This window comes from Macaca fascicularis, chromosome 13 (assembly GCF_037993035.2).
Source record: "Macaca fascicularis isolate 582-1 chromosome 13, T2T-MFA8v1.1".
Taxonomy (NCBI): domain Eukaryota; kingdom Metazoa; phylum Chordata; class Mammalia; order Primates; family Cercopithecidae; genus Macaca; species Macaca fascicularis.
The window spans coordinates 6,627,212-6,649,198 of record NC_088387.1 but is presented as its reverse complement, the minus strand read 5'-3'; the positions used below and the strand labels follow the sequence as shown (position 1 = coordinate 6,649,198).

The 21,987-nt window shown below is 40.3% G+C and overlaps 2 protein-coding genes across 18 annotated transcripts in view; both read right to left on the bottom strand.

The window, feature by feature from the left end:
• The window catches only part of IL1RL2 (interleukin 1 receptor like 2), a 48,089-nt gene extending 45,416 nt beyond the window's left edge, over nt 1-2,673 (bottom strand). For 2 of the 5 annotated variants that reach the window (XM_015433320.4, XM_015433321.4), the window contains exons 1-3: nt 2,575-2,673; nt 1,741-1,810; nt 671-905 (exon numbers count right to left, since the gene is read on the bottom strand). In XM_015433320.4, the coding sequence (XP_015288806.3) occupies nt 671-905; nt 1,741-1,810; nt 2,575-2,646 (377 nt within the window). In that variant the 5' untranslated portion in view covers nt 2,647-2,673. Of the gene's footprint in view, nt 1-670; nt 906-1,740; nt 1,811-1,918; nt 2,034-2,318; nt 2,540-2,574 lie in introns of those variants that run through there. The other 3 variants (XM_065526686.2, XM_074011160.1, XM_065526687.2) reach the window with 2 other exon arrangements.
• Nucleotides 2,674-9,765: 7,092 nt separating this feature from the next.
• IL1R1 (interleukin 1 receptor type 1) overlaps nt 9,766-21,987 on the bottom strand; it is a 74,160-nt gene continuing 61,938 nt past the window's right edge. For all 13 annotated transcript variants that reach the window (XM_005575153.5, XM_074011163.1, XM_015433318.4 and 10 more), the window contains 6 exons: nt 21,055-21,120; nt 17,841-17,958; nt 16,932-17,083; nt 15,030-15,173; nt 14,112-14,279; nt 9,766-13,394 (listed from right to left, as the gene is read on the bottom strand). In XM_005575153.5, coding sequence (XP_005575210.2) covers nt 12,988-13,394; nt 14,112-14,279; nt 15,030-15,173; nt 16,932-17,083; nt 17,841-17,958; nt 21,055-21,120 — 1,055 coding nt within the window. In that variant the 3' untranslated portion in view covers nt 9,766-12,987. The remainder of the gene's footprint in view (nt 13,395-14,111; nt 14,280-15,029; nt 15,174-16,931; nt 17,084-17,840; nt 17,959-21,054; nt 21,121-21,987) is intronic.

Below are 21,987 nucleotides of genomic sequence, written 5' to 3'. Positions count from 1 at the left end.
GGAGGCTTATTCCTATCTGGATGTGCCATTTCCCACAAAAGCTTTTGGCATTTCAAGAAAGACGGCAGTGGCCAGGCTAGGTGGCTTAGGCCTGTAATCCCAAAACTTTGGGAGGCCCAAGACGGGTGGATCAGGAGTTCAGTAGATCGAGATCATCCTAGCTAACACGGTGAAACCTCGTCTCTACTAAAAATACAAAAATTTAGCCAGGTGTGGTGGCACACACCATAGTCCCAGCTACTTGGGAGGCTGAGGCAAAAGAATCGCTTGAACCCAGGAGGCAGAGGTTGCAATGAGCCGAGATTGCGCCACTGCATTCCAGCCTGGTGACGGAGTGAGACTTCGTCTCAGAAACTAAAAAAAAAAAAGAAAAGAAAAAGAAAACAAGAAAGAAAGATGGCAGCAATAATATTGGGACAGACACACTTTGTGAGTGGGTCTGGTCTGAGGTGCCATTTCCATGGGGAAACATGCATATCAGATTCCAAAAATGATTTACAAATCTGTTCTGTTTAAAAATGTGTTCACTGGAAACTGTCTTGTAACAATTATAAAAACATACAACAAAGTAATTCTTCTCAATGAGTTCTCTATGTTCATTAAGAATTTTCCTTAAAGAATTTATACATACACACACATGAGTTAGTTCTATTTTAAATGAGGAACTTACTTTATAACACATTGGTAGACTCCTGAGTCCCCCCATTCCATAGGGAGAAACAAAATCCAAGTCTCGTCCTGGTGAATTCTAGACTGTATGATTTTGGACACTGGGATTTTGCTAGAATTTTTATACCATGTTACACTGACTTCCCCAGATGTTATGGGAGGGAATGTACAATTAAAAGCAAAAGGCTGGCTTGCTGAAAGCATCTCATTTTTCATAAAAATGTCGTTGCATCCATCTAGGGAAAGAAAAACAAAACAATTATCTGTGAAAGAAAACTTTAGTTCTATTTACTGTTAGTTTTTTTTAAATGCCTCTTCAATTTTCCAGTCAATTTGAAATTTTATTTGGGAGTTTCCTGAGTCTGAAAGTTTCCTAAAAATAGAATGCTCATTATAAAGTATATTCCAAGTTCTTCAAATGTATCCATAAGACATAATTTACTCCGTTCCCTCCTCACAAACCTCTTCCCCATTGCGAGTGATTTCCCTCTTTCCTTTCTATTCTACGACCCCTAGTTCTTTTCATCCACAGAGTTCTTTACTCTGCACTCATTCATCTACAGAGTAAAGAAGCCCTTCTTGTCTTTTCTGTTTCTGCTCTGCCACCCAGTTACTCTGCCTTGAGTAAAAGCTATTTCATCCCAAAACGTTAAAAAAAAAAAAAAGTTGGTTCATTCTTAAAGCTCATTTCTACCAAATTTCTTAGAAGAAATGTGTTCTATTGATGGCGTCCTTGCTTTCATCTTGTCATAAAATAACCCTTTATCATATAAAATAGGCAGTAGTAACTCCATTTGAGCATTTTTACTCAAGTCTTCACTTGCAATTTGCCTAACTCCTTCCCCTCCCCGAAGTCACCTCCAAGCTCAAAGGTGACATTCAGGGCTGAGCATCCCAGCATGGGGCTGAGCATCCCAGCACGTGGAGCTGGCTCTGTTTCCTCTTCGCGGTCTTGGTAGCATAAGCAGCCGCGCTCCGGCTGGCGCGATCCCCTGGGGCTCCCAGTGAGGGGCCAGGAGCCTGTGGACTAGGGCGGCCTCTGGGAACTGAGGACACACGGGACGGACGTACCTGCTGTGACAGACAGTGGAAGGGCGATGGACAACCCGCAGAGCAGCAAGGACCACATCCCCAAACCGGGCTGCAAGGAAGGGAGAAGAGGGTGGGAAGAGAGGGCGCTGTGGGGCGGGCCCGAGGCGCCAGCGTGGGCGACCTCGGAATCTCAAAGACAACCGCCCAGGCCGCTGACCTTCCCTTCTTCCTGGGGAGCCCTCTGACTTTGGCCCCACGTTTCCCCAAAGACTGCCTGTCCCCTGTCTCCTTCGTCTGCGCGCCCGACCTTTAGGATCCAAGGCAGGGACCTCGCCCCGCCGCGGAGGAGGATGGGCGAAGAGTGGGCGGCGGCGGCGCTGCGGCCCGCGTGGGAGCCGCTTCCGCCCCCTGACAGCGAAGGAGGCTCGCGTCCAGAGCTCCCGCGAGGGCCAGGGCGCCCCCCAGCGCAGCCCGCGGCATGGGTCCCGGATGTGGGACCCCATCCCTACCCGCGTCGCACGGAGCCTCCTCTCCTGCGCGCCCTTGTCCTCGGGATCCGCGGTCTAAACGGAAACCCCAAACACCGGCTTACTTGGGAGCAACCAGAGCAGGCCTACCTGGCAGGGCCCGGCGGGAAAGCAGAAAGGAAGGCAGGGAGCCGCTGGAGCTGAGAGTAGCCGCGAGCTCCACACCTCGACCCAGAGAGGGAGTCGTCTCCCCCATGGTCACCTAGGCGGTCGGAGGCCCGCCTGGGGGACCTGATCCCTGGCCTGCGGTGGCACACATTGTTGCCACGTCTTTTCCTGCACACCTCTCCTACTGTCGGGGCCCCACCCATGCCTGGCTCAGCCAGACTGCCGGCCCGGTGTCTACCTGCCTGCAGGATTGAAGCGTGCAGGACCTCGTGGAGACTGGAAAATATGACAGGGACCTAAGCCCTGTCATGCCACTTCCATGCCTAGGTATTTCCCCGCCACCGTGGGCGGGACAGACCTGCCTTCCCCAGTGGAGCGTAGAAAGGAATGTGACATCACTCTAGGAAGTGGCTTGAAAGCCTCTGAGCCTGATTTTCTGGCATCTAAGGCCTTCATCACCAGGAGTGTCTGCTTAAGTCTATTCCAAGTTGAACGTCTAAATGAACTGTTCGTTCCTTTCCAAATCCCATTTGAGCAGTTACTGCATGCTCTGCATTGGTCTATGTGGAGTGACCCCGAAGTGGAAGGCATCCCAAATGGCTTCTACGGAGAATTATGAATCTGCCTGAATCATGCTCATTAACTTCTGTAAGGCAGGCATCCCATGGTGCTCTTCAAGTACTTCAGAGCCTGAAGACTGTTCCTGTCTAAAACTTCCCCATAAGGTGATGTCAACAGGGACCTGTTGCCCTAGCCATCTGGAGACACCCCAGAGTCGTCCCACAGGGCACTGAGATGTAGGAAAAGATTCAAAATGTAATCTCCATTCAATAGATGACTGGCCAAGCTCTTCCAGATGGTCTTTGAAAGATCAGAGACAGTGAGACAAAAGCAACCGAAGGAGCAAAGATGCAATAATTGTGCTAATAGCAAAACTTCCTGTGATGGGCTGAAGGTCAGTGGTTTGCAGATTTCTACACTCTTAAAAAGTATTGAGGATTCCAACGTGCTTTTGTCTATGTAGGTTATGCCTGTCAATATTACTATGTTAGAAATTAAAGTGAGAATTTTTAAACTTTTACTTTCTTATTTAAGTAACAATAAACCCATTACGTGTTAACACAAATATCATACAATTTATGAAAAGTAACTACTTTCTAAAACAGGCTTATTGAGAAAAATGACATTGTTCTACATAGATGCAGATCTCTTTGATGTCTGGCTTACTAGAAGATGACTGGATTCTCATATTTGCTTCTGCAATCAGTCTCATGATAGAATATGTCATATAGTTTCTGAAAAGGTCTACCATACACTAATGAGAGAATGAGAATAAAAAAGGAATAGGTCTTAATATCATGATGAACATAGTTTTGATTTCACAGATCTTTTTGAAGGATCTGTCAGGGACCCATACGGCTCCCACTCTTTGAGGACCTCTTTCTTAAGCTATAAATAGAGATTATTATTTATTTCCCCTACCATCAGCAGTAAATGAGGTTCCTCTATATATGTATATTCTTCAGGGTTTATGTCCTCATCCAAAACAAAACAAAGGTGTTACTATTTTTATAAAAGTCATATGATTTGCATTCAGAACTATTGCTATAAGCAGTGTTTCTAAAGTTATAAAGTTATTTCTAAATCTTTTTTTACGCTATCTTTTTTCATTTTCACTTTATGAATAGATGCATTTGTGTCCTATCTTCTTTCTTAGCCTGAGGACTATATGCCAAGTCTAATGGGTATAGTTGCCGTAGAATGTATGAAGTTAAGACAGGTCATCCCAGTCCCCTGCAGTCCCTCTCACTGGACACTTCTGACATTGCACTTTGCTACTGATTCTGTGAATCTGAAACTTAACTTCCTGGGATGGTCTCTGTGCCAAATGGGTTTCCTGATACATGGAAAATGAACACTTGGCTTTGAAGGCAGAACTGATTCCAGGCATTGTAAACTTAGCAATTAAAAATAACAGGAAACCATAACATTTACTGCAGATTCTCAATTACCTGGAAAAAAAAACCTTAAATGTATTCATCTCCTTCGAACATTTAAGTTTTACCAAATGTATGTTTTGCTCTTATAAACATTGCTGCTCCTAAGATTCCTGGTAATGTCCTTCTCTGCGAGTATTTCAGGGGTCGTTTAGTGAATGGAATTACAGAATCATTGGGTAGGTACATCCTCAATTGTATTAGAAAAGCCCCAATTTTTTGCCATAACTATATCCTTTAGAGGAAAATAATTTCATTGCTTCATGTTCTTACCAATATTTGGTAATGTCAGACTTTTAAATTTTGCCAGTTGTGCTGCTCTGATGTAAAAGCTATCCTGTGATTTTATTATATATATGTTTAGATAGGGAGGTAAAGCCCATTTTTCAGAGATGGCAGTGGTAAAGCCTCCATAACAGGGTGTATAATATGTAATAGATGCTTATCACCATCCCCCTGCTTGTCTAATTCTCTCCCACTTGCAGATATTTTTGCAATGGGGAATATTCTTAATGTTTTCTAGCATTAGTCAGTGGCCATAGGAGATATATTTTCAGTTGGTTTTTTTTAATGAAGTAAATCAACTTCCTCTAGAGATTCATTACTTCATTCTGAGAGCAGACAAAAAGCAACAAATCTGTGTGTGAAGAAGGCATTACAGAATTCTGCTTGGTTGAATTTTACCTTCAATCTATTTGGCCCTCAGACTAGGATATGACGGCTACTCAGAAGGGTAGCAGGGCAACAATTTGGATTAAAGATTTCATATACAAATGTGTATTTTACATGATGCCTGATGTCTGATGTCTAAATGTCTGATGATTTCCCATTGGCCATAACCCACAGATAAGGTTTCCCAATGAGAATGAAACAGAAATATATTCACAAGCAACAATTAAACTTTGCAAAACTCAGTATTAGGTTGGGGTGGGGGTTTCGGGCTCCACCAAGATCTTTATACTTTTCAGGCCCTTAAGTTCTCATATTTCCGCTCCGTGAGGCTTGGGAATATATAGCAGCATTTCTGTAGTAGACTGCTATTGTTGGGATAAAATGAACTTCCAGAAATGGAAGAAGCAGCCAGGGAGACTAGAGAGAGGTCCTTAAAGCACTTGGTTTCCTGCAGTACTGGGCTTAATCTCTCCCTTGAGCTCCGTTCATTAGTTCGCTCAGTCCCTCATCAAATATTTATACAGTTCCCACTATGTTCCAGGTGACATTCTAAGTGCTGGAAATACAGCTGTACAGAAGACAGACCCTCTTAGAGTTTACAGTCATTCTAGTGTCAAATAAATAGAAACTTTTGAAGGATGATTTCAGGTTGGTGAGAACCCTGAAAGCAATTATGATGAAGTGATGGAGATGGTGTTGGGGAAGTCCTCCCTTCAGAAGGGTCTATGGTGCAGCAGAGGCCCGTGTCAAGGCAAGGAGTCCAGCACGTGGAGGTCTGGGAGAAGGGCTCTCCCCAAAGTAGGAAACAGCTAGTACAGAATCACAAAGGAGGAAACAGTTTGTAAATTCCAAAATAACACAGATGAAGCCAATAGCCTCGGCTGCCTCAGCCTCCCACGTGGCTGGGATTACAGACATGTGCCACCATGCCCAGTTAATTTTTGTTTTTTGCTTTTTGTGTGTTTTTGGTAGACATGGGGTTTCACCATGTTGGCCAGGCTGGTCTCAAACTCCTGGCTTCAAGTGATCCGCCCACCTCAAACTGTAATTGTTAAGTGAAACGTTCAACCATGTTAATAGTTAACTGGCAAAGTAGTGCTTATCGCAAAGGATAACCTTTTTTGTCTATCAAATTCACAATTATTTAATAATGAGTATTCTCAGTGCCACACACTGCTTGTGTAAGAGGAGCAAATGTCTCTATGGAACATCAAGAACCTGAAAAGGAACTTGCCCTCTGAATATATGCTAAGCAAATGATTAGGGAAGTAAAGATATTAGAGAAAGGATAACTATTGCACTTTGACTACTGATAGCTAAAACTAGAAATAATCTGGATATCCAACAAAGGCAGCAATGCTATCAGATTATGGACCATCCATTTGGTAGACTTAGTGACTACTTATAGATTGTATTTCATATAATAGTAATGCAGGCAAATATTTATGCTAAGTTTTAAAAAGAGTATTAAACTCCATGTATATGGTCTCAGTTATGTCCATAGAAAAGTAATAAAATATCAATAATTATCTTTAGATTGTGAGGTTATGGGTGACATTTTTCTTCCTTATATGTTTTAGAAATTTCCACATTCTCTCAAACCGTTATTGCTTTCATAATAAAAACAATTTCTCCTAATTTATTTTATAAAATGTCTTAAATGTAATTGACTCCCAAGGGGATTACTATACCACCTTCCTAACAACCTCCCTATGTAACCTTTTACCTCTTCCCAATCTGCTGCACAATAGTGCTGTATCAGTGTGTTTCTTTGTTCTTCCAACCTGTTGCCTCCAGTATCTCCCATATACCTACTCCCAGTGGTAAAGTTCAAATATTTCAGTCATGGATTTAAGACCCTCTATCATATGAGATTGTTTCCTGAACAACTTTCTCTTCACACTCTTCTTCTCTGGCTAGATTTCTGTTTTTTCTTACTTTGTAATTTTCTCCGTGTCTAGCATAATGTTATCCACATGATTAGCACCTTTTAAAAATCTAAAAGTAGGCTTCAGAACACAAATATTTCCCCTGTGTTTTTGCATTTGAGAGAGGACATGGGTCCAGTTTTAGGAAAGACAAGCACTCAGAAGCAATCAAGTATAGTGTGGAAGGCGGGACTACAGAATAGCATCTGATGATAAAAAGTGTTGAGACAGGTGGCGGCTGTCCACAGCCTTGAAAGCAAATGAGAAGCTGCAGTCTGTCCCTGGCTAAGCAGGGTAAGTGACATAACATGGCTGAGGAGGGAAAATGCAGTGTTAGCCAGGGAAGGATTAACTACATGAACCAAAGCAGGAGTGGGTCCCCACACAGGCTGTGAAACATGCAATACCCTTTCACTACAGAAGCCTAAGGAATCTCATTCTGAGGACGTGTAGATTGACAGGAAAACCAATGAACACTGTAGAATGGTATCATTGTAGCCCTTCCCTTCCGGAAGCAGAAACCAAATGACACTTGGGATCACTGCCAGGTCAAAGGTTTTAAGAAAAACAAGCTTCATCGACTTCACCCTGTAGGTAAATTAATCTCTCAACTGGTTGAGCACAGCTTTAGAGAAGTCAACAGCCTCCTATGAGTCTAGAGTCAGGTGATACAGGTTTAACTGGTCTAACAGCTACAAATTTTGAGAGACTGCCATGCTAACGTTTGGGGCTCAGATTTAAGGCACAGGTAGGATTTACGTATTTTAATAGCCAAGGCTTCTTCAGAAGAAACCTGAGCGGTGTGTGGTAAGATGAGCATGTTTTTGTTTTGAATGATTAATACTCATTTTAAATAGTATCACCTATTCCTGTAACTCTCCCTCTCCTTAAAACTTAAACACCCTGCCCCCCCACCCCACCTCCCCCCACACACACTTTGGTTGTAAAATGAATGTTATCACATCAAAAATTATCCCTTTCCTCTGTCTTCCCACACACATTTTTCCATGTGTACTCCATTTTATGAATTATTGCCACTGTGGTAATTCATTTATGTATTTTATTTTAGTAAAAGAGGAACAATTTTTCCCTTCTAGCCCAACCTGCTTTCTTCTCCAACTGCTATGCTCCCTATGCCCTGCACGCTAAGCCAACCTCACCACACTCCCAGAGTCTCACGTCAAAGGCGAAAAGATTTTCTTTTGACAAATAAGCTGGAGGAAATCTCTGATTTCATAATTGCATGGTATTTATGCTTAGAAGTCCTTCAATTACTACTTGGGGAATGTACTATATGAAAAATGCTAAACCAGATCCTGACTTGCTAAAATGGGATTAGGTAGCAGCTGTGATCACTTAAAAGTTAACACCAACATTATATCGCCCCTCAACCCACACACACACCTAAAACCCTAGCATTTGAAAAATATATATTTTGGATGAATAAGTTTTTTTGTTTTATCTGTACTCATCAAGTGATAAAACTAAGAAAATATATTTTGAGATTCTATCCCATATACTGGACAGAGGCTTTCTACATATAAACATCTTGTAATATAGGAAGTCCTGTTTTACACATGAGAAAATGGAGGTTCCATACAACCAGGTGCTGTGTTCTGGTTTCAAAGCTGTGACAGTGCAGGAATTTAGTCCCGGGTCTTTTTCTACCAGATGGCATTCTTGTTGTAAAATAATTCCACAGACTCCCTAAAAACCTATTTTGCTTTTACTGGGGAAAAGTTACCTGATGAAGAGAGGAAAAAGGATGACTTTTAAATGGTGGTTAGCACTGATTTTCCTAATGGTTTACACATTAACTGGTATCATAACCAAAATGTGGTGCAAAGCTCCCTGAACTCCTCCAGTGAGAAACATTCTTTCAGGCTGGGGGCTGGTGGAGGGGCTGTGGGCTGGACAGGCCTCCTGGCCTCTGTGGTTATACAACTTCAATTTGACATTGTGTACTTTGTCCGTAGTGTCAGTTGTCATTTCTAATTTATAACTCCTCTCTATCCCTTCCATTTGCACATTCTAATAGGACTTCAGATAAGCAATTCATAGAACTGCTACTAACAAAGCAACCATTTTCTGAGAACCAGCTTTAGGCTAAGCACTAGACTTGTCATAATATATTTAATCTTTTTAATCCTAATTCTGTGAGTTACATATTATACCTATATAATGAGTAAATTGAGGCTCAAGTACTTTGCCTAAAGTTTCACCCCAGGTAGATGGTGGAGGCAGTGTTCATTCATAGTGGACTCAGACTCTAAGCCAATCTGCCCCTTCTCCCCAGGTACTGACAGAGTCACCTGCCCTTTAGCATTGCTATGAGGTAAGGAGGCACTGACTGGGTGTCATCTCTGACCATCAGAGTTAACAAGCTTTAGAGCATGCATTTTGGAGAGCAAGTTCACCAATTTTACCCACCTTCTGGGTCAAAGGAAAAAATAAAAGCCCTTTGTAAAATGTAAAAGTCTATACAAATATCCCCTTCATCATTTTTGGACAGGTAAATGGTAAGTGAATAGTAAATTCATAAGAAGCCAATAAACAAGTTAATGATAAGGCTCACATTTTAATCCATTTTAGAAGCAGGTGAGCAGAGGGAGTAGAGTTTAGCTAGAAGAAGGGAGTTAGGGCTCACTGTTAGGCCAATAGCCTCTGACCTCCACTCCCCTCCCCTCCTCCAGCCCCTCCCCACCCCCTCCGCGCAACAGGAAGAACTCTCTGCAGCAGGTCTCCTCACCTTGTTCAGGCCTGGGAATGTGAAGATGCGCAGGTAAGCTGTGGACCAGACAAAGAACAGATTCTCAAGGATAACACTCAGTACAAAGTCTGAAACTTTTATTGGAAAATAAGTACAGTCTATTGATCCGTGATGCATGCTGTACACGAATTTGGTGTTTTAATATACAAAAATTTGGCTTCTGCTGCAAAATTATATAAACAGGTTTTAAAAACTCCTTCATCATAAGCTAGTACAAACATAATTTATCAAAAATGTCAGTTAAAAAAATGGCTCAATACCTTTTCTTTTATTGCAAATAAGAAAGGCAAGAGAGGGAAAATATAAATTGTGCTAAACCAGTTTTAACAACCGGTAATTAAATATTTTGTTGCATTTGCAAACTCTTCTTCAACACTTAGGGCATCTTTTTAATAATACCATTAAAAACTGCAAGAAAATCTAATTAAAGTGGAAGGTATTAAACGTTTTTTGTTTTGTTTTAGTGGGGGGACAATAAGTCAAAGGAAGTTCACAGGGAACTAGGAATGTGTCTTCTTCCTCCAGAATCCAACCCTTGGAAGATAGGGAATAACTCTGCACTTTTCTGTTTGGATCCTCCTCCACCCAGGCTTATCCACTGATTCTTGTCCTTCCTCAAATTCCAGCTGCCATGCTACTTGTAATTCTTGGTCCTCGTCACCCCCACTCTCTGGCCAATTTTGTCACTAACCTGAGTTTCCAAATTGGCTTGCTTTCTTGGCACTATGGGTGCTCACACATTTTCTAGATGACAGACTAAAATAATCTGCAAAATTAAATTTGTAAAACTTCTAATAGGCTTTTCGGGACGTGACATCCCTGACCCATGGGCTTCTGGCTGCAGTCTGTGTGCCAAATGAAAGCTAGGCCCTGTCTGTTGGAACAGCAGTTCCAGAACAGCACTGGTCCTTAAAACAGGCAAAGTGGACCCAGGAGAAAGCAGGTGGAAAGGCAAGAGTCAGAGACTTCAACTCAATGTGTTTTTGTTTAGGAGGAATATTATTATTCCAAATAAAAGTTTGTGTTCACCCATATTAAATACGAGAAATATAAACACCAGAAGACCCGCCCATGTTCATACAACTCATAAAACTGTGCTTGTGTCCTGCAATTGGTGGCATATAAATTTGGCTTTCTGGTTTTGCAGGGTTTCTCCAATTATTCTGAGGCCTGTCATCCCATTTTTAAAAATATTTTTTCTATACCAAAAAAATGTGCTTTCATTTTTAATGAAAATGAAACATATTAAGAAATGTTTGCCTCTAGGGAAAGAATATATGAAAGTAGAAGAGTTTTTCATAAAATCTAAATATAATTTTTGAAAATTCCAACATTCAGAAGTTCGGAATTTGGTGTCTTGAATAAAAGCATTGCTAGACTCGGTCGCTTCCTAGCAAAATGTCATTTCTTCTCACAAATGTGCCAGTGTGGAGTGAGGGGGGACCATGATTGACCTGAAATCAAGTACTCAGAACACCAGACTAAAGCCAGAAATGAGGCTCAAGTCCTGGGTTCAATAGAACTTAGAGTGTGATTTTTTAAAAAAATAGGTCACTTTCTCTATGTATAAAATTAAAATAATTGCAAAAATTAAATAAGATAACTGGGGAATGTTTTTAAACATAAAGCACTATATAAATCTATGTTACATGTGCAAATTGCTCCTGGAAGGCAGTGAGGGACAGAGACAGCCACCCACAGCCTCTTCCTCAGACAGCAGCGATTCCAGCTGGAGGGAGACCAGCCTCCCTGACGTGCTCACTGCCGTCACTGCCGTGGGCCTGACCGGAGAGAGAGGGCTGGAGAGGGAGTCGCCTCTTAGGGAAAGAAAGTCTCCTGGAGACTGTGGAATTGGAGGATGTTCTGAATTTTGGTAAAATTCTGATCAGCTGGAGAAAGTAAGAGAAGGCCTTTTAGGCAAAGGAGGAGGAAGGGGGGCAGGCAAGAGCACAGACAGAGGAGTGCTGGGGGCAGGCGCCATGGCCACCAGGCCAACCTGGGAATTCACACAGCGGGACAGCAAGGGGAGGCTGGAGGACAGGGCAGGGAGGCGGGCTGGGAGTGACGTGCTGGTGGGAGAGCATGGGCTTCAGCTCCAACAGGTGGAGCCTGCGGGAGGTGTTTGAGCAGGAGCGGGATGACAGAAGAGCAGCATCACAGAAAGGACGGTTCATGTGTGGGCTATGCAAGGGACGTTGCGGAGGGACGAAGCCGTTAGGGAGCTGTCCTTCCGAAGATGTAAAATGCAGAATAATAACAAAGGACAGGATGGTCATGCCAGGGAGGAAAGCATTAAGAAGTGGATCAATTCCCTGCTACTGTTGCTTTTTAAGTTCTGTCTCTCCTGTGGAAAGCTAAGATGACTTCAAAACCTTGGAATACCAGAGAATGCCTTTGTTCAGTGAAGTGAGCTTTCAACATATGTAAAATAAAATTCGGTCTTTGGAAACTAACTTCTGCCTGGGGATGTGTATGGAAAATGCAAGCAGATGGAAAGTTCTCCAAGAATACATCTCCCTTCCTCAGTGAGGTGTCAGTCTCACTTCACCTGCAGCACCTCTCAGGAGAGCCGCTCCAGGGCCAGTGACTCCACGGGATCCCCAGACAAGGCACAGCCCCGCCCTTGGGCTGTGGATGACTTAACAAAGCCATCTATAGATGGTGGCCATTTCCTGCATGCCCTTTCCTCTAGTTTGCTGTCTCCATGCCTTTTCTTGGCAGTTCAAACATTCAGAGAGGGCATTTATTGCCTCTTTTTTTTTTTTTATTTTTTGAGATGGAGTCTCACTCTGTTGCCAGGCTAGAGAGCAGTGGCCCCAACTCAGGTCACTGCAACCTCCGTCTCCCGGGTTCAAGCAATTCTCCTGCCTCAGCCTCCCATGTAGCTGGGATTACAGGCGTGCACCACCATGCCCAGCTAATTTTTTAGTTTTAGTAGAGATGAGGTTTTGCCATGTTGGCCGGGCTGGTCTCAAACTCCTGACCTTTGGTGATCCACCCACTTCAGCCTCCCAAAGTGCTGGGATTATAGTCGTGAGCCACCACACCCAGCCTACTGCCTTTCTAAAAGATCTTCCCAAGCCCTCTCCTCCGAAGTGCCCTGGGCTGCTGTTGACATCATGGCTTATTCCCTTAACAATCTGATTCCTGATTCCAGGTGACCTCAGGGATAAAGGATGATACAGTTACATTCCATGAACTCTACAAGTCAGCATGAGGCACAGCCTGGCCTGCAACGCCATAAGATAGGAGGCACCCAAAGAACTCTTGGCAATTTCTCCATGCTACCCGAGAGGCACATGAGCTTCTCTTTGCAGTTTTTCCTTAGTGGCCGGTGACGGTAACTGGTGTTTAGATGAAGGTGACCGTCGCTGGACTGGCATGTGGTACCTGACATTCTTCCAGAACCTTGTCTTTGCAGACTGTGGCCCCTGTGTAAAGTCCCCTGACCAGCGGATAACCCCATGTTTCCGCTTAATGAATTTAATTGATTCTGGCATTTTCTCATAGTCTTGGATTTTCTCCAGCTCAAGCAGGACAACTTTAATTCCATCCTGAACAAGAGCATTATACATGGCTATTTGCTCTTCAGATGAACCACCCAGCCAGCTGAAGCCTGATATTTCTCTGACTAAAATGATAATCAGTCTTCTGCTTTTCTTTACGTTTTCATTAATGACCTCAACAATGTCTGAAAAACAGGAAGCACAATATAGTAAGTAAATTTCTATTTATCATCATTCTCTCCTGAACCAAAGTCACACACGGCTTTCTTCAACCCTATGGCTCCTAACGCCTCTTTCTTGCCTTATGTAAAATTAAAGGAGTTTCCCATTTTTAAAATTAATTAGTTAATTAATTAATTTTAAGAGACAGGCTCTTGTTCTGTTGCTCACACTGGAATGAGGTGGCATGATCTTGGATCACTGCAGCCTCAAACTCCTCAGCTCAAGCAACCCTCTCACCCTGGCCTCCCGGAGTGCTGAGATAACAGGCGTGAGCAACTGCAAACCTCCCATTTTATAGACGAATTCAAAAATTGGCCCTCAAAAGACAAATATGTCATTTAGAACTCAGAAAACTTTGTTGGAATTTTAAAAACTTACTATTCAATCATTTGATCTCTACCACTCCTGTTTTATTGTATCAGTTGTAAAGCAACTGTTGGGTTTAACTAGTCATTAAGTTTTTCAAAACGAAATGAAAATCACTTAATTATTTCTCTGACAAAATATGTGAGAAGTAAATACTTTGCATTTAATGTAAAAATCATCATACACTTCTGAAGAGGTTCTTTAAATTGTGAAACATATAGCCCTATGCCACAATCTTCTGGAAAGATGGAATCCACATTTTACTAAGTAGTTTTATAACAATAAGCCTTTACTTTGTTCCATGACACACATACCTTCCCCAACGTAGTCATCCCTTCCAAAAATGAACAGCTTATATCCACACTGTTTTTCCAAGACCTCAGGCAAGACTTTAAACACAAAAATATCACAGTCAGAGGTAGACCCTTCCCCAACTGTCTTTGGATACAGTATATATGCGTCATAGGTCTTTCCATCTGAAGCTAAAGGAAAAACATAATGTATTTAGAACCACAAGGCAAAAATAAGAGATTTGATAAAGTTAATATCACAAACATTCATTTCATAATGAACTATTCATCTTTTTTTGTACAATGGCATGACTGAAGCAGCAATACCAAAAATATAATCCCTTTAAAAAGTGTTCATCTCTTACAAGGTTTCTATTTCTTGTGTTTTACAGCAAATTTCCTCTTCTATTTGGAGGCTGCCTCGTATACTCTTAGTATAGAGCCATCCTTAAAGTCTCACTGTTCTCATCTTCTTCCCCAAAGGTCTCAGCCCTGAATTCTATCCATTTTTTTTAGACATTGTGGTATTCCTTTTTTTTTTTTTTTTTTTTTTTGCAAAGTTTAAACAAAGAAGAGAGAGAGAACCTCCCCGATGCACGAGGATCTAGTCATTTAATTTCTTTCATTAAGGTAAGATCTATGTCTGTTCTACTCATCACAGAGCAAGGCCTCCCAATGGCTTGTGCATAACAGAATTTATAAACAGATGCTCTAAATACCTGTTTATTCTACCAATATGAATGTTGAGGCAGGAACTTAGAAAACAATGATATTCAGCCTAATGAGTTATAAAACTATAATTCTGTGTAAATATAACTAATATTCTTATATATGCCACTTTTCATTTTAGAACTTAAGTAAAAACCCTCTTAGTCATCTTCTACATTTCCTAACTATCCCCTATCTCCAATAAGAAATACTGCATGGAATACAAAATTATACCTTTTATTGGGAGAAAATCATAGCAGGAATCCCTGTACCAAAGCACAATGTCAACCTTGAAGATTTTATAGATGAAAACAGAACACATAATTATGACTGTCAATGTGACACATATACCAATCATGTGCTTCTGGAATTTAGTGACTATAGGAAAAAAAAGAGGAGAAAAAATATTAGAACCAAAAAGAATTAAAACTTTGAGCACAGCAAATTAAATATCTTCATCTCAGAAAGACCATATTTGGGACTGGCCTGTATTCAGACAGTATTAACTCATTCATGATTATCACTTTGGAATGGATACTAACGTACAAAGCAATCTAGCATGGATTATATAAAACTAAGGTGCATTCTATGAAGTTTCTACCTAAATAGTATAATATACAATAACACGGAAAAAAAATACCAAAGACCACAGGATACAGCATTCCACAGTAAAACAGGGAAAAGTTAAAATCACTCAAAAGCCTACAAAAGTTCCCTGAGGTCAGAGAGTCCATTGGGTAAAGACTGGTGGAAAGGGAAAAAGGTAGAGGCTTAGGGAAGTTTCACATTTCCACATTCTCCTGGCCTCCTTCTCTACTTAGTTATTCAATAATTACAGAGGAAGTCGGGGAGCAGATGGAGTAGGTGATGGGGAAGGAGCTAGAGAAGAAGAAACAGGAAAGAAAAAGAAAGTACCTTCTAAATATCAGGAACCATGTAAGCATCCAGAAAAGGGAATCTAAAAGCTTTATTTACTTTTCCAATTTAGATGATTTGGATACAAAATAGAAATCAAGTTATACCATTTTCCAGACAAATAACCAGCTGGCCCAAATGATAGTTCACATTTACGATCTTAAGTACTGTCTCTTCATACAAGATCATGATGCCTGTAGTAATAATCCTCCAGATTTATTTTTCCTATTTAAGACCACCAGGACTATACTTGGTCCTTTACAGTTCCCTGTGACTTTTACAGGTGTCCACAAAAACACACCCATACAAACACTGACTCTCACTTGCACAAATGCTGCTGAGATTTTGATTAAAATTTTTTGGAATCCATACATTCATGTCGGGGAGAACTGACATCTTCATAATATTGAGTCTTTCAATCTATGAACATTGTATATCCCTCCATTTAGTTCTTCTCTAATTTATCTCAATATTTTTTGGTTTGTATTACAGAGGTCTTGAACAGCTTCTGCTAGATTTATTTTTAAGTATTTGATGATTTTTTATGCTACCATAAATGTTATCTTTTAAATGTAATTTCTATTTGTATGCTGCTAGTATTTAAACATAGATAGAAGTTAATTTTTAGGGTCTTTCAGATATTCTTCCATGCACACAATTACAATATCCTATTTTTAATTAAACCACAAATTACCTTAAAATGTTTCACAAATACTTTCAATATTATGTTTTATTATACCAATTCATGAAACCCAGTGACTTTTGATGTCCTCTTTGAAAGTGGATATTTATTTAATCTTACTCTATGTATCCATCAATGTAGTCACTTACTTCAAAATATTCATTAGGTACTTACAATGTACCAGACCTAACTTGCCATTAGCTGTGGAAATAGAATGATTACTAAGATAAATGGTTGCCACCATCACAGAATTGACAGTTAAGTATAGAAAACTAAGTACCAGAGATCCTGTGACATATGGTGCTACAGAAGTAAATACAGAGGCCCTAACCTCCTCTCTTTGGGCTGAGAGCTGGGTTAAGGGCAGGCAGCAGGACAGAAAAGCTTCCAAGAAGACAGAGTAAAAGAGAAATAGAAGTTACCTAGGTAATGAGGAAGTGAAGAGTGTTCTAAGCAGAGGAAATGGCATTTCAAACTTCAAGGTCATGGAATCTTACTACGGTAAAACAAAATTGTGTTTCAATTAGCTTGTTGTTTACCTGGATATATTAACTGGACATATGCTGCATCCATACCATGTGTATTCCTGGCTAAACAGGTAAATGGATGTTTATAAAATCTACTTTCAGTTTCTGATATATTAAGCACTGTGATGAGGGTACTCCTTCTTTTGTTTGCAGGATTTTCCACACTATTCACGAGAGAGAGTAAATAAACTTGTGTAAGTAAATTGCATCGATTACAAATACGACATGTATACCCTGTGTATTTCCTTATTGGTGACAAAATTGCAGCTGAAATAATCACCCTGCCCAATCATAGTCACAATATTCAGACTGCTGGCAACACTAATCTGAGATTTTACAACCCCAAGACCACTGTCAGTAACAGGCTCAGGAGAAGAGAAAGCAAAAAATTACCACTTCCAAGAAGAAAAATGTAGACAAATGCATTGTGGTCTCCATGGGGCACAGAGAATAATATACAATATACTAAACAGAGGAGATTGGGGCAGATGACAAAGTGCTTCGCAGGTGATGTGAAGGAGAAGTCATAGGACAGGAGATCCTTGTCCCATAGATGAGCAGTAGGAAACCAGTAGAGGCTTTTGACAGCAGTGTGGATTGCCTGATTCTTGAGCTCATTAATGAGTCTCTTCTAAGCTACTTGAGGAATATGAAGAATAATGAAAGATAATTGCTTCGTTGAAATGTTGCAATATGTATAACTTAAGAGAAAGGCTTCTAAGTGGCCTGTAATTTGCACCACAATGGCATGTACTTTTTATCTTAAATGTACAAGATCTTATAAATTCTACTTAGCAAAATAAAAAGGGCAGCAAAGGGTGAGGGGCAACTAACACTTGCTTTTAAACTAAACCAACAAGGTTATAGAAAATACCATGTGGGATTTAATATCAAACTGTGAATGACTCTGAGCATACATACCTGTAATAGTCTTCCCCTAGCACTGGGTCATCTTCATCAATGAAGGACCCATTCCACTTCCAGTAGGCAGTATCACTCAACTGGCCAGTGACATTACAGATCAATTGTATCTGGGATCCTGCAAAGAATGTATTTTTAATCGTAACATTAATTGATCTTTTCTGATCTATCTAGATTAATAAATGGCTATTGAATTAAAATTTTAAATATAGAAATGCACAAAGAAAAAGGAAAATTACCCTAAACCCACCACCCAGAGAAAACCACCATTAGTAACCTTATGTATCTCATTCCTTATCTTCTCTGTGAACACATGCAATTTTTGAAATGGGGTCTTATTGCCTACTATTTTGAAATTACTGTGGATTGGGAATTTGGGCCCACATGATTTGTCTTCCAAAATGGACTGTGTCATGGCTGCTTAGCACTCCATAATACATATACACTATGATTAACTATTTCCTATTGATGAACACAATTTCCTAATTTTTCATTATTAAGATTAATATTTTAATGAATATCCTTGTTTGTACACATCCTGAAGAATTAAAATCTGGAAGTAGGATTGAATTAAAGAAACATATTTTAAAAGCTAACCTCCTCTCTTTAGTGAGGCTGTATCAGTCTACATTCTCTGCAGTAGAGTATGTGAGCACGATTTTCCCCCAAACCACCAGATAACAAGTGTTTTTGGTTAGACATTGCCTTTTGAGAGAAGAAAATGTCACTTAAGTTTTCATCTACATTTCTTGAATTCACGGTAAGTCAACATGCTTTTTGTTAGCTTGGTGCTCATTGACCTTGCTTTTAAAAACTGTTATCCCTCTATCCATTATTTAATTGCATTTTTTTAAATGAGACAGAGTCTCGCTGTCACCCAGGCTGGAAGTGCAGCGGCGCAATCTCAGCTCAATATAACCTCCTCCTGAGTTCAAGCAACTCTCATGCCTCAGCCTCTTGAGCAGCTGGAACTACAGGCATGCACCCCCACACCCAGCTAATTTTTGTATTTTTAGTAGAGACGGTGTTTCAACATCTTGGCCAGGCTAGTCTCAAACACCTGGCCTCAAGTGATCTGTCCACCTTGGCCTCCCAAAGTGCTGGGATTACAGGCCTGAGCCACTACACCCGGCTGGATGCATGCTTTAAATTTCAGTTTTCCTGAGATTAATATTCAGGGTTTTGGTTTTTTTTTAGTTTTTTTCCTCTCTTATAAATTCCACATATTTTCAAAGTTTTTCTAAGATATTTTATGGACACTTCTAAGACATTTACTGGTGCAAATGGCATTTGTTTTCCTATTATGCTTTCTAGCTGGTTATTGCTAAAAAAGTCTTATATTTTAGAACATTAATTCTAAATGTTAATTTGTTATCTGACCAATTTATATAGAATTAATTCTAGTATTTCCCAGCGATTTTCTTGGGATTTGTATGATCTGGAAACACTAATAAAAATGTCTTTTTTCCCTTGTGGTAAGCATACCTTGTTTTTTTCCTTCAATTGCATTAGTAGGCACTTCTAGACTGTGTTCAGTAATAGTGGTTACATGGGCATCTTTGTCTTGCTCTTGGCTTTAGTGAGAAGGTCTATAGTATTTCACCATTAAGAATGTTAGTGACTATTGGCTTGCACTGATGTTATTTATTAAGTTAAGGAAGTATCTCTCAATTCCTATTTTTCTAAGTCATCTTAGGAGTAATGGTATGGGATCGTATTGCCTATTTAACACCCTTCAGGATAATCTTACGACATGGTACTATATGCTTCTGATCCACTGTCAATACAATACATTAAAATAATTATTTCCTAATTTGAAGCTTTTTTTTTTAGATTGAGAGATCAATGCAGCCTAGGCATCAGAGCCCTCAATTACACACTTCTGGGGCAGGCACTTCCAACAGGGGCTGTGGCCAGCAGGGCAAAACCTGGTTCTTGGGGAAGAGGCAACAAAACCTTAGATATTACATGGTTTGTGGTACTCCAAAGGGCCACAGTATATCAGCAGATATAAAAATCACTGTGGTATTGAAATTTGAAGACAGGAAAGAGAATTAGGTGGAGGAAGACTTTTTAGACTCTAAAGGGGAACAATCTAAAACAAAAAAGATGATTGAGAAACATTATTCTAGAGCCTATTGGCCCATATTTAATTTTGAGTTTTGACATTTTTGTTTCTATCTAAAAATGTCTTTCTACCACCTTCTACCATAAATAACAAGTACAGAACTGGCCAAGTACAGAATTCGCAGATCACAAACATGAACCTTTGAACCTCTGTATGGTTCTTGACTGCTGTCGTGTAGTTACTGTTACAGAAGGCAATTCCAAGGCCAGCCTATTTTGGGTCCTCTGATACAAAGAATCACTTTTTCTCTCTGGATCAGTGGTTTCCAGTAGAACTTTCAGTGATGATGGAAATGTTCTATATTCGTGCTTATCTCTACAGTAGTCACTTGTCATATGTGGCTGTTAAGCCCTTGAGATATGGCTAATGTGACAGATGAACTAATTTTTAATTTAACTAAATGAATCGACTGACTTAATTTAATTTTACACGTCTGTAACCCCATGTGGCGGCTAGTAACTACTGCACTCAACAGTGCAGAACTAGACGCTTGTGGGGTTCTTTATTCTTGAATAAAAAATGTTCACTAACTTGGAAAAGTACTTTTCTAGAATGACTACCATCTTTGGGGCCTGTAGTCTTACTCTTCTGACTCAAAGCTTGGATCTGGTCATAAGAAATCCAGTCCTGAAATTGTAACACTGCTGATGTCTATCGTACAATAATTAATTCTTCAGAAGTTCTCTAAGATGTCAAATATAATTTTTGTTTAATTCAGAGATAAGTAACACCTGCTCTATTGATTCACTATTACAGCAAACCCTAATTTTGTCATTAAATATTTTAACTCTGTACCAGTCAACAGCATTGCTGGTTCTTAGGCCTTTTAACCTTGGTGTCTGGTTGGTGTTTTCATGGTAGTAAGTGTCCACAGAAAAGTAGGGCTGGAGATATCAGACATGGCAAGATGTTTGCCATAGAGGCAAGAAATAGAAAAAAATTAAGATATAATTTGTGTCACTTTCCCTCTAATTATAGATATATGCAGTAAATGGCTTGGATTATATATAGTAAAGATACAATTTATCGTACTCTCACGTTTAAAAAAAAACTGATTCCAACATATCCTGACTGGAGCCCACTTACCCAAGTCTACTTCTATTGTCTCATTAGCTGGGCTCACAATCACAGGCCTTGTGGGTTTGTTTTCCTCTGAAAGAAAAACATTCATAAGGTTTGTCAGTCTCTTATAGATCAGAATCTCAAGTGACGACAACACTTAGCAAAATACACTAAATTACTTCTGGCCAGATACTCCATCAAGTGTTCAAAGCACATATGCCAGGAGACAGGAGGCAGAAAGTGAAGGAAGAAAGCTGAGGCAGAGGTCACAGCACCCTGTGAACCCTGGGGCAGAGCTAGACCTTGTGAACCCATAGAGTGGGGTGCAACTGAAAAAAAACACATCACCAGGTCCCTGGGTCCCCAGACAAGTGCCTCTCATAAGTGAAAGCACATCAGGAAAGGCAAGAGTAGTGGGAAGTTAGTTCCTTGAATTGGGTGTTATTGACCAGCAGGGCTAATCAGTACTAGACCTGCTTGCATTTAATGACTGTGGTAATGACCCAGTAGTGAGAACTACAGGGTTATGGAATAATGCTGTAATTTATTAAAATAGGCAAAAAGAAGTATCAAGGAGCCCCAGAAATTAATCTGACTTATTTATGAAAAGATTGGCTTCAGGGGTTGACCTGTGGCCATGAAGAAACTATGAGAAACTATAAAATTGAGTACTCGGTATTCCCCCAGTCAAAAAAAAAAAAAAAGTGAACACCATGAAGGTAGGATATTCTCTCTTTTGTTCCCTAACGTATACCTATAACAGTTCCTGAAACATAGTAAATGCTTAATAAATATTTTTGAATCCTTGAGTGAACAAAAAGCACTAAGCATCATTGGGGTGGGCCTTGGGAAGAAAACAAAATATTACCCCACCCGGAGTAGAGTATATTGTTTCTACAAATGGGATCAGAAAAGGGAACAGAGAGTATCTAAAACACACTCAACCTAGCTTAAATA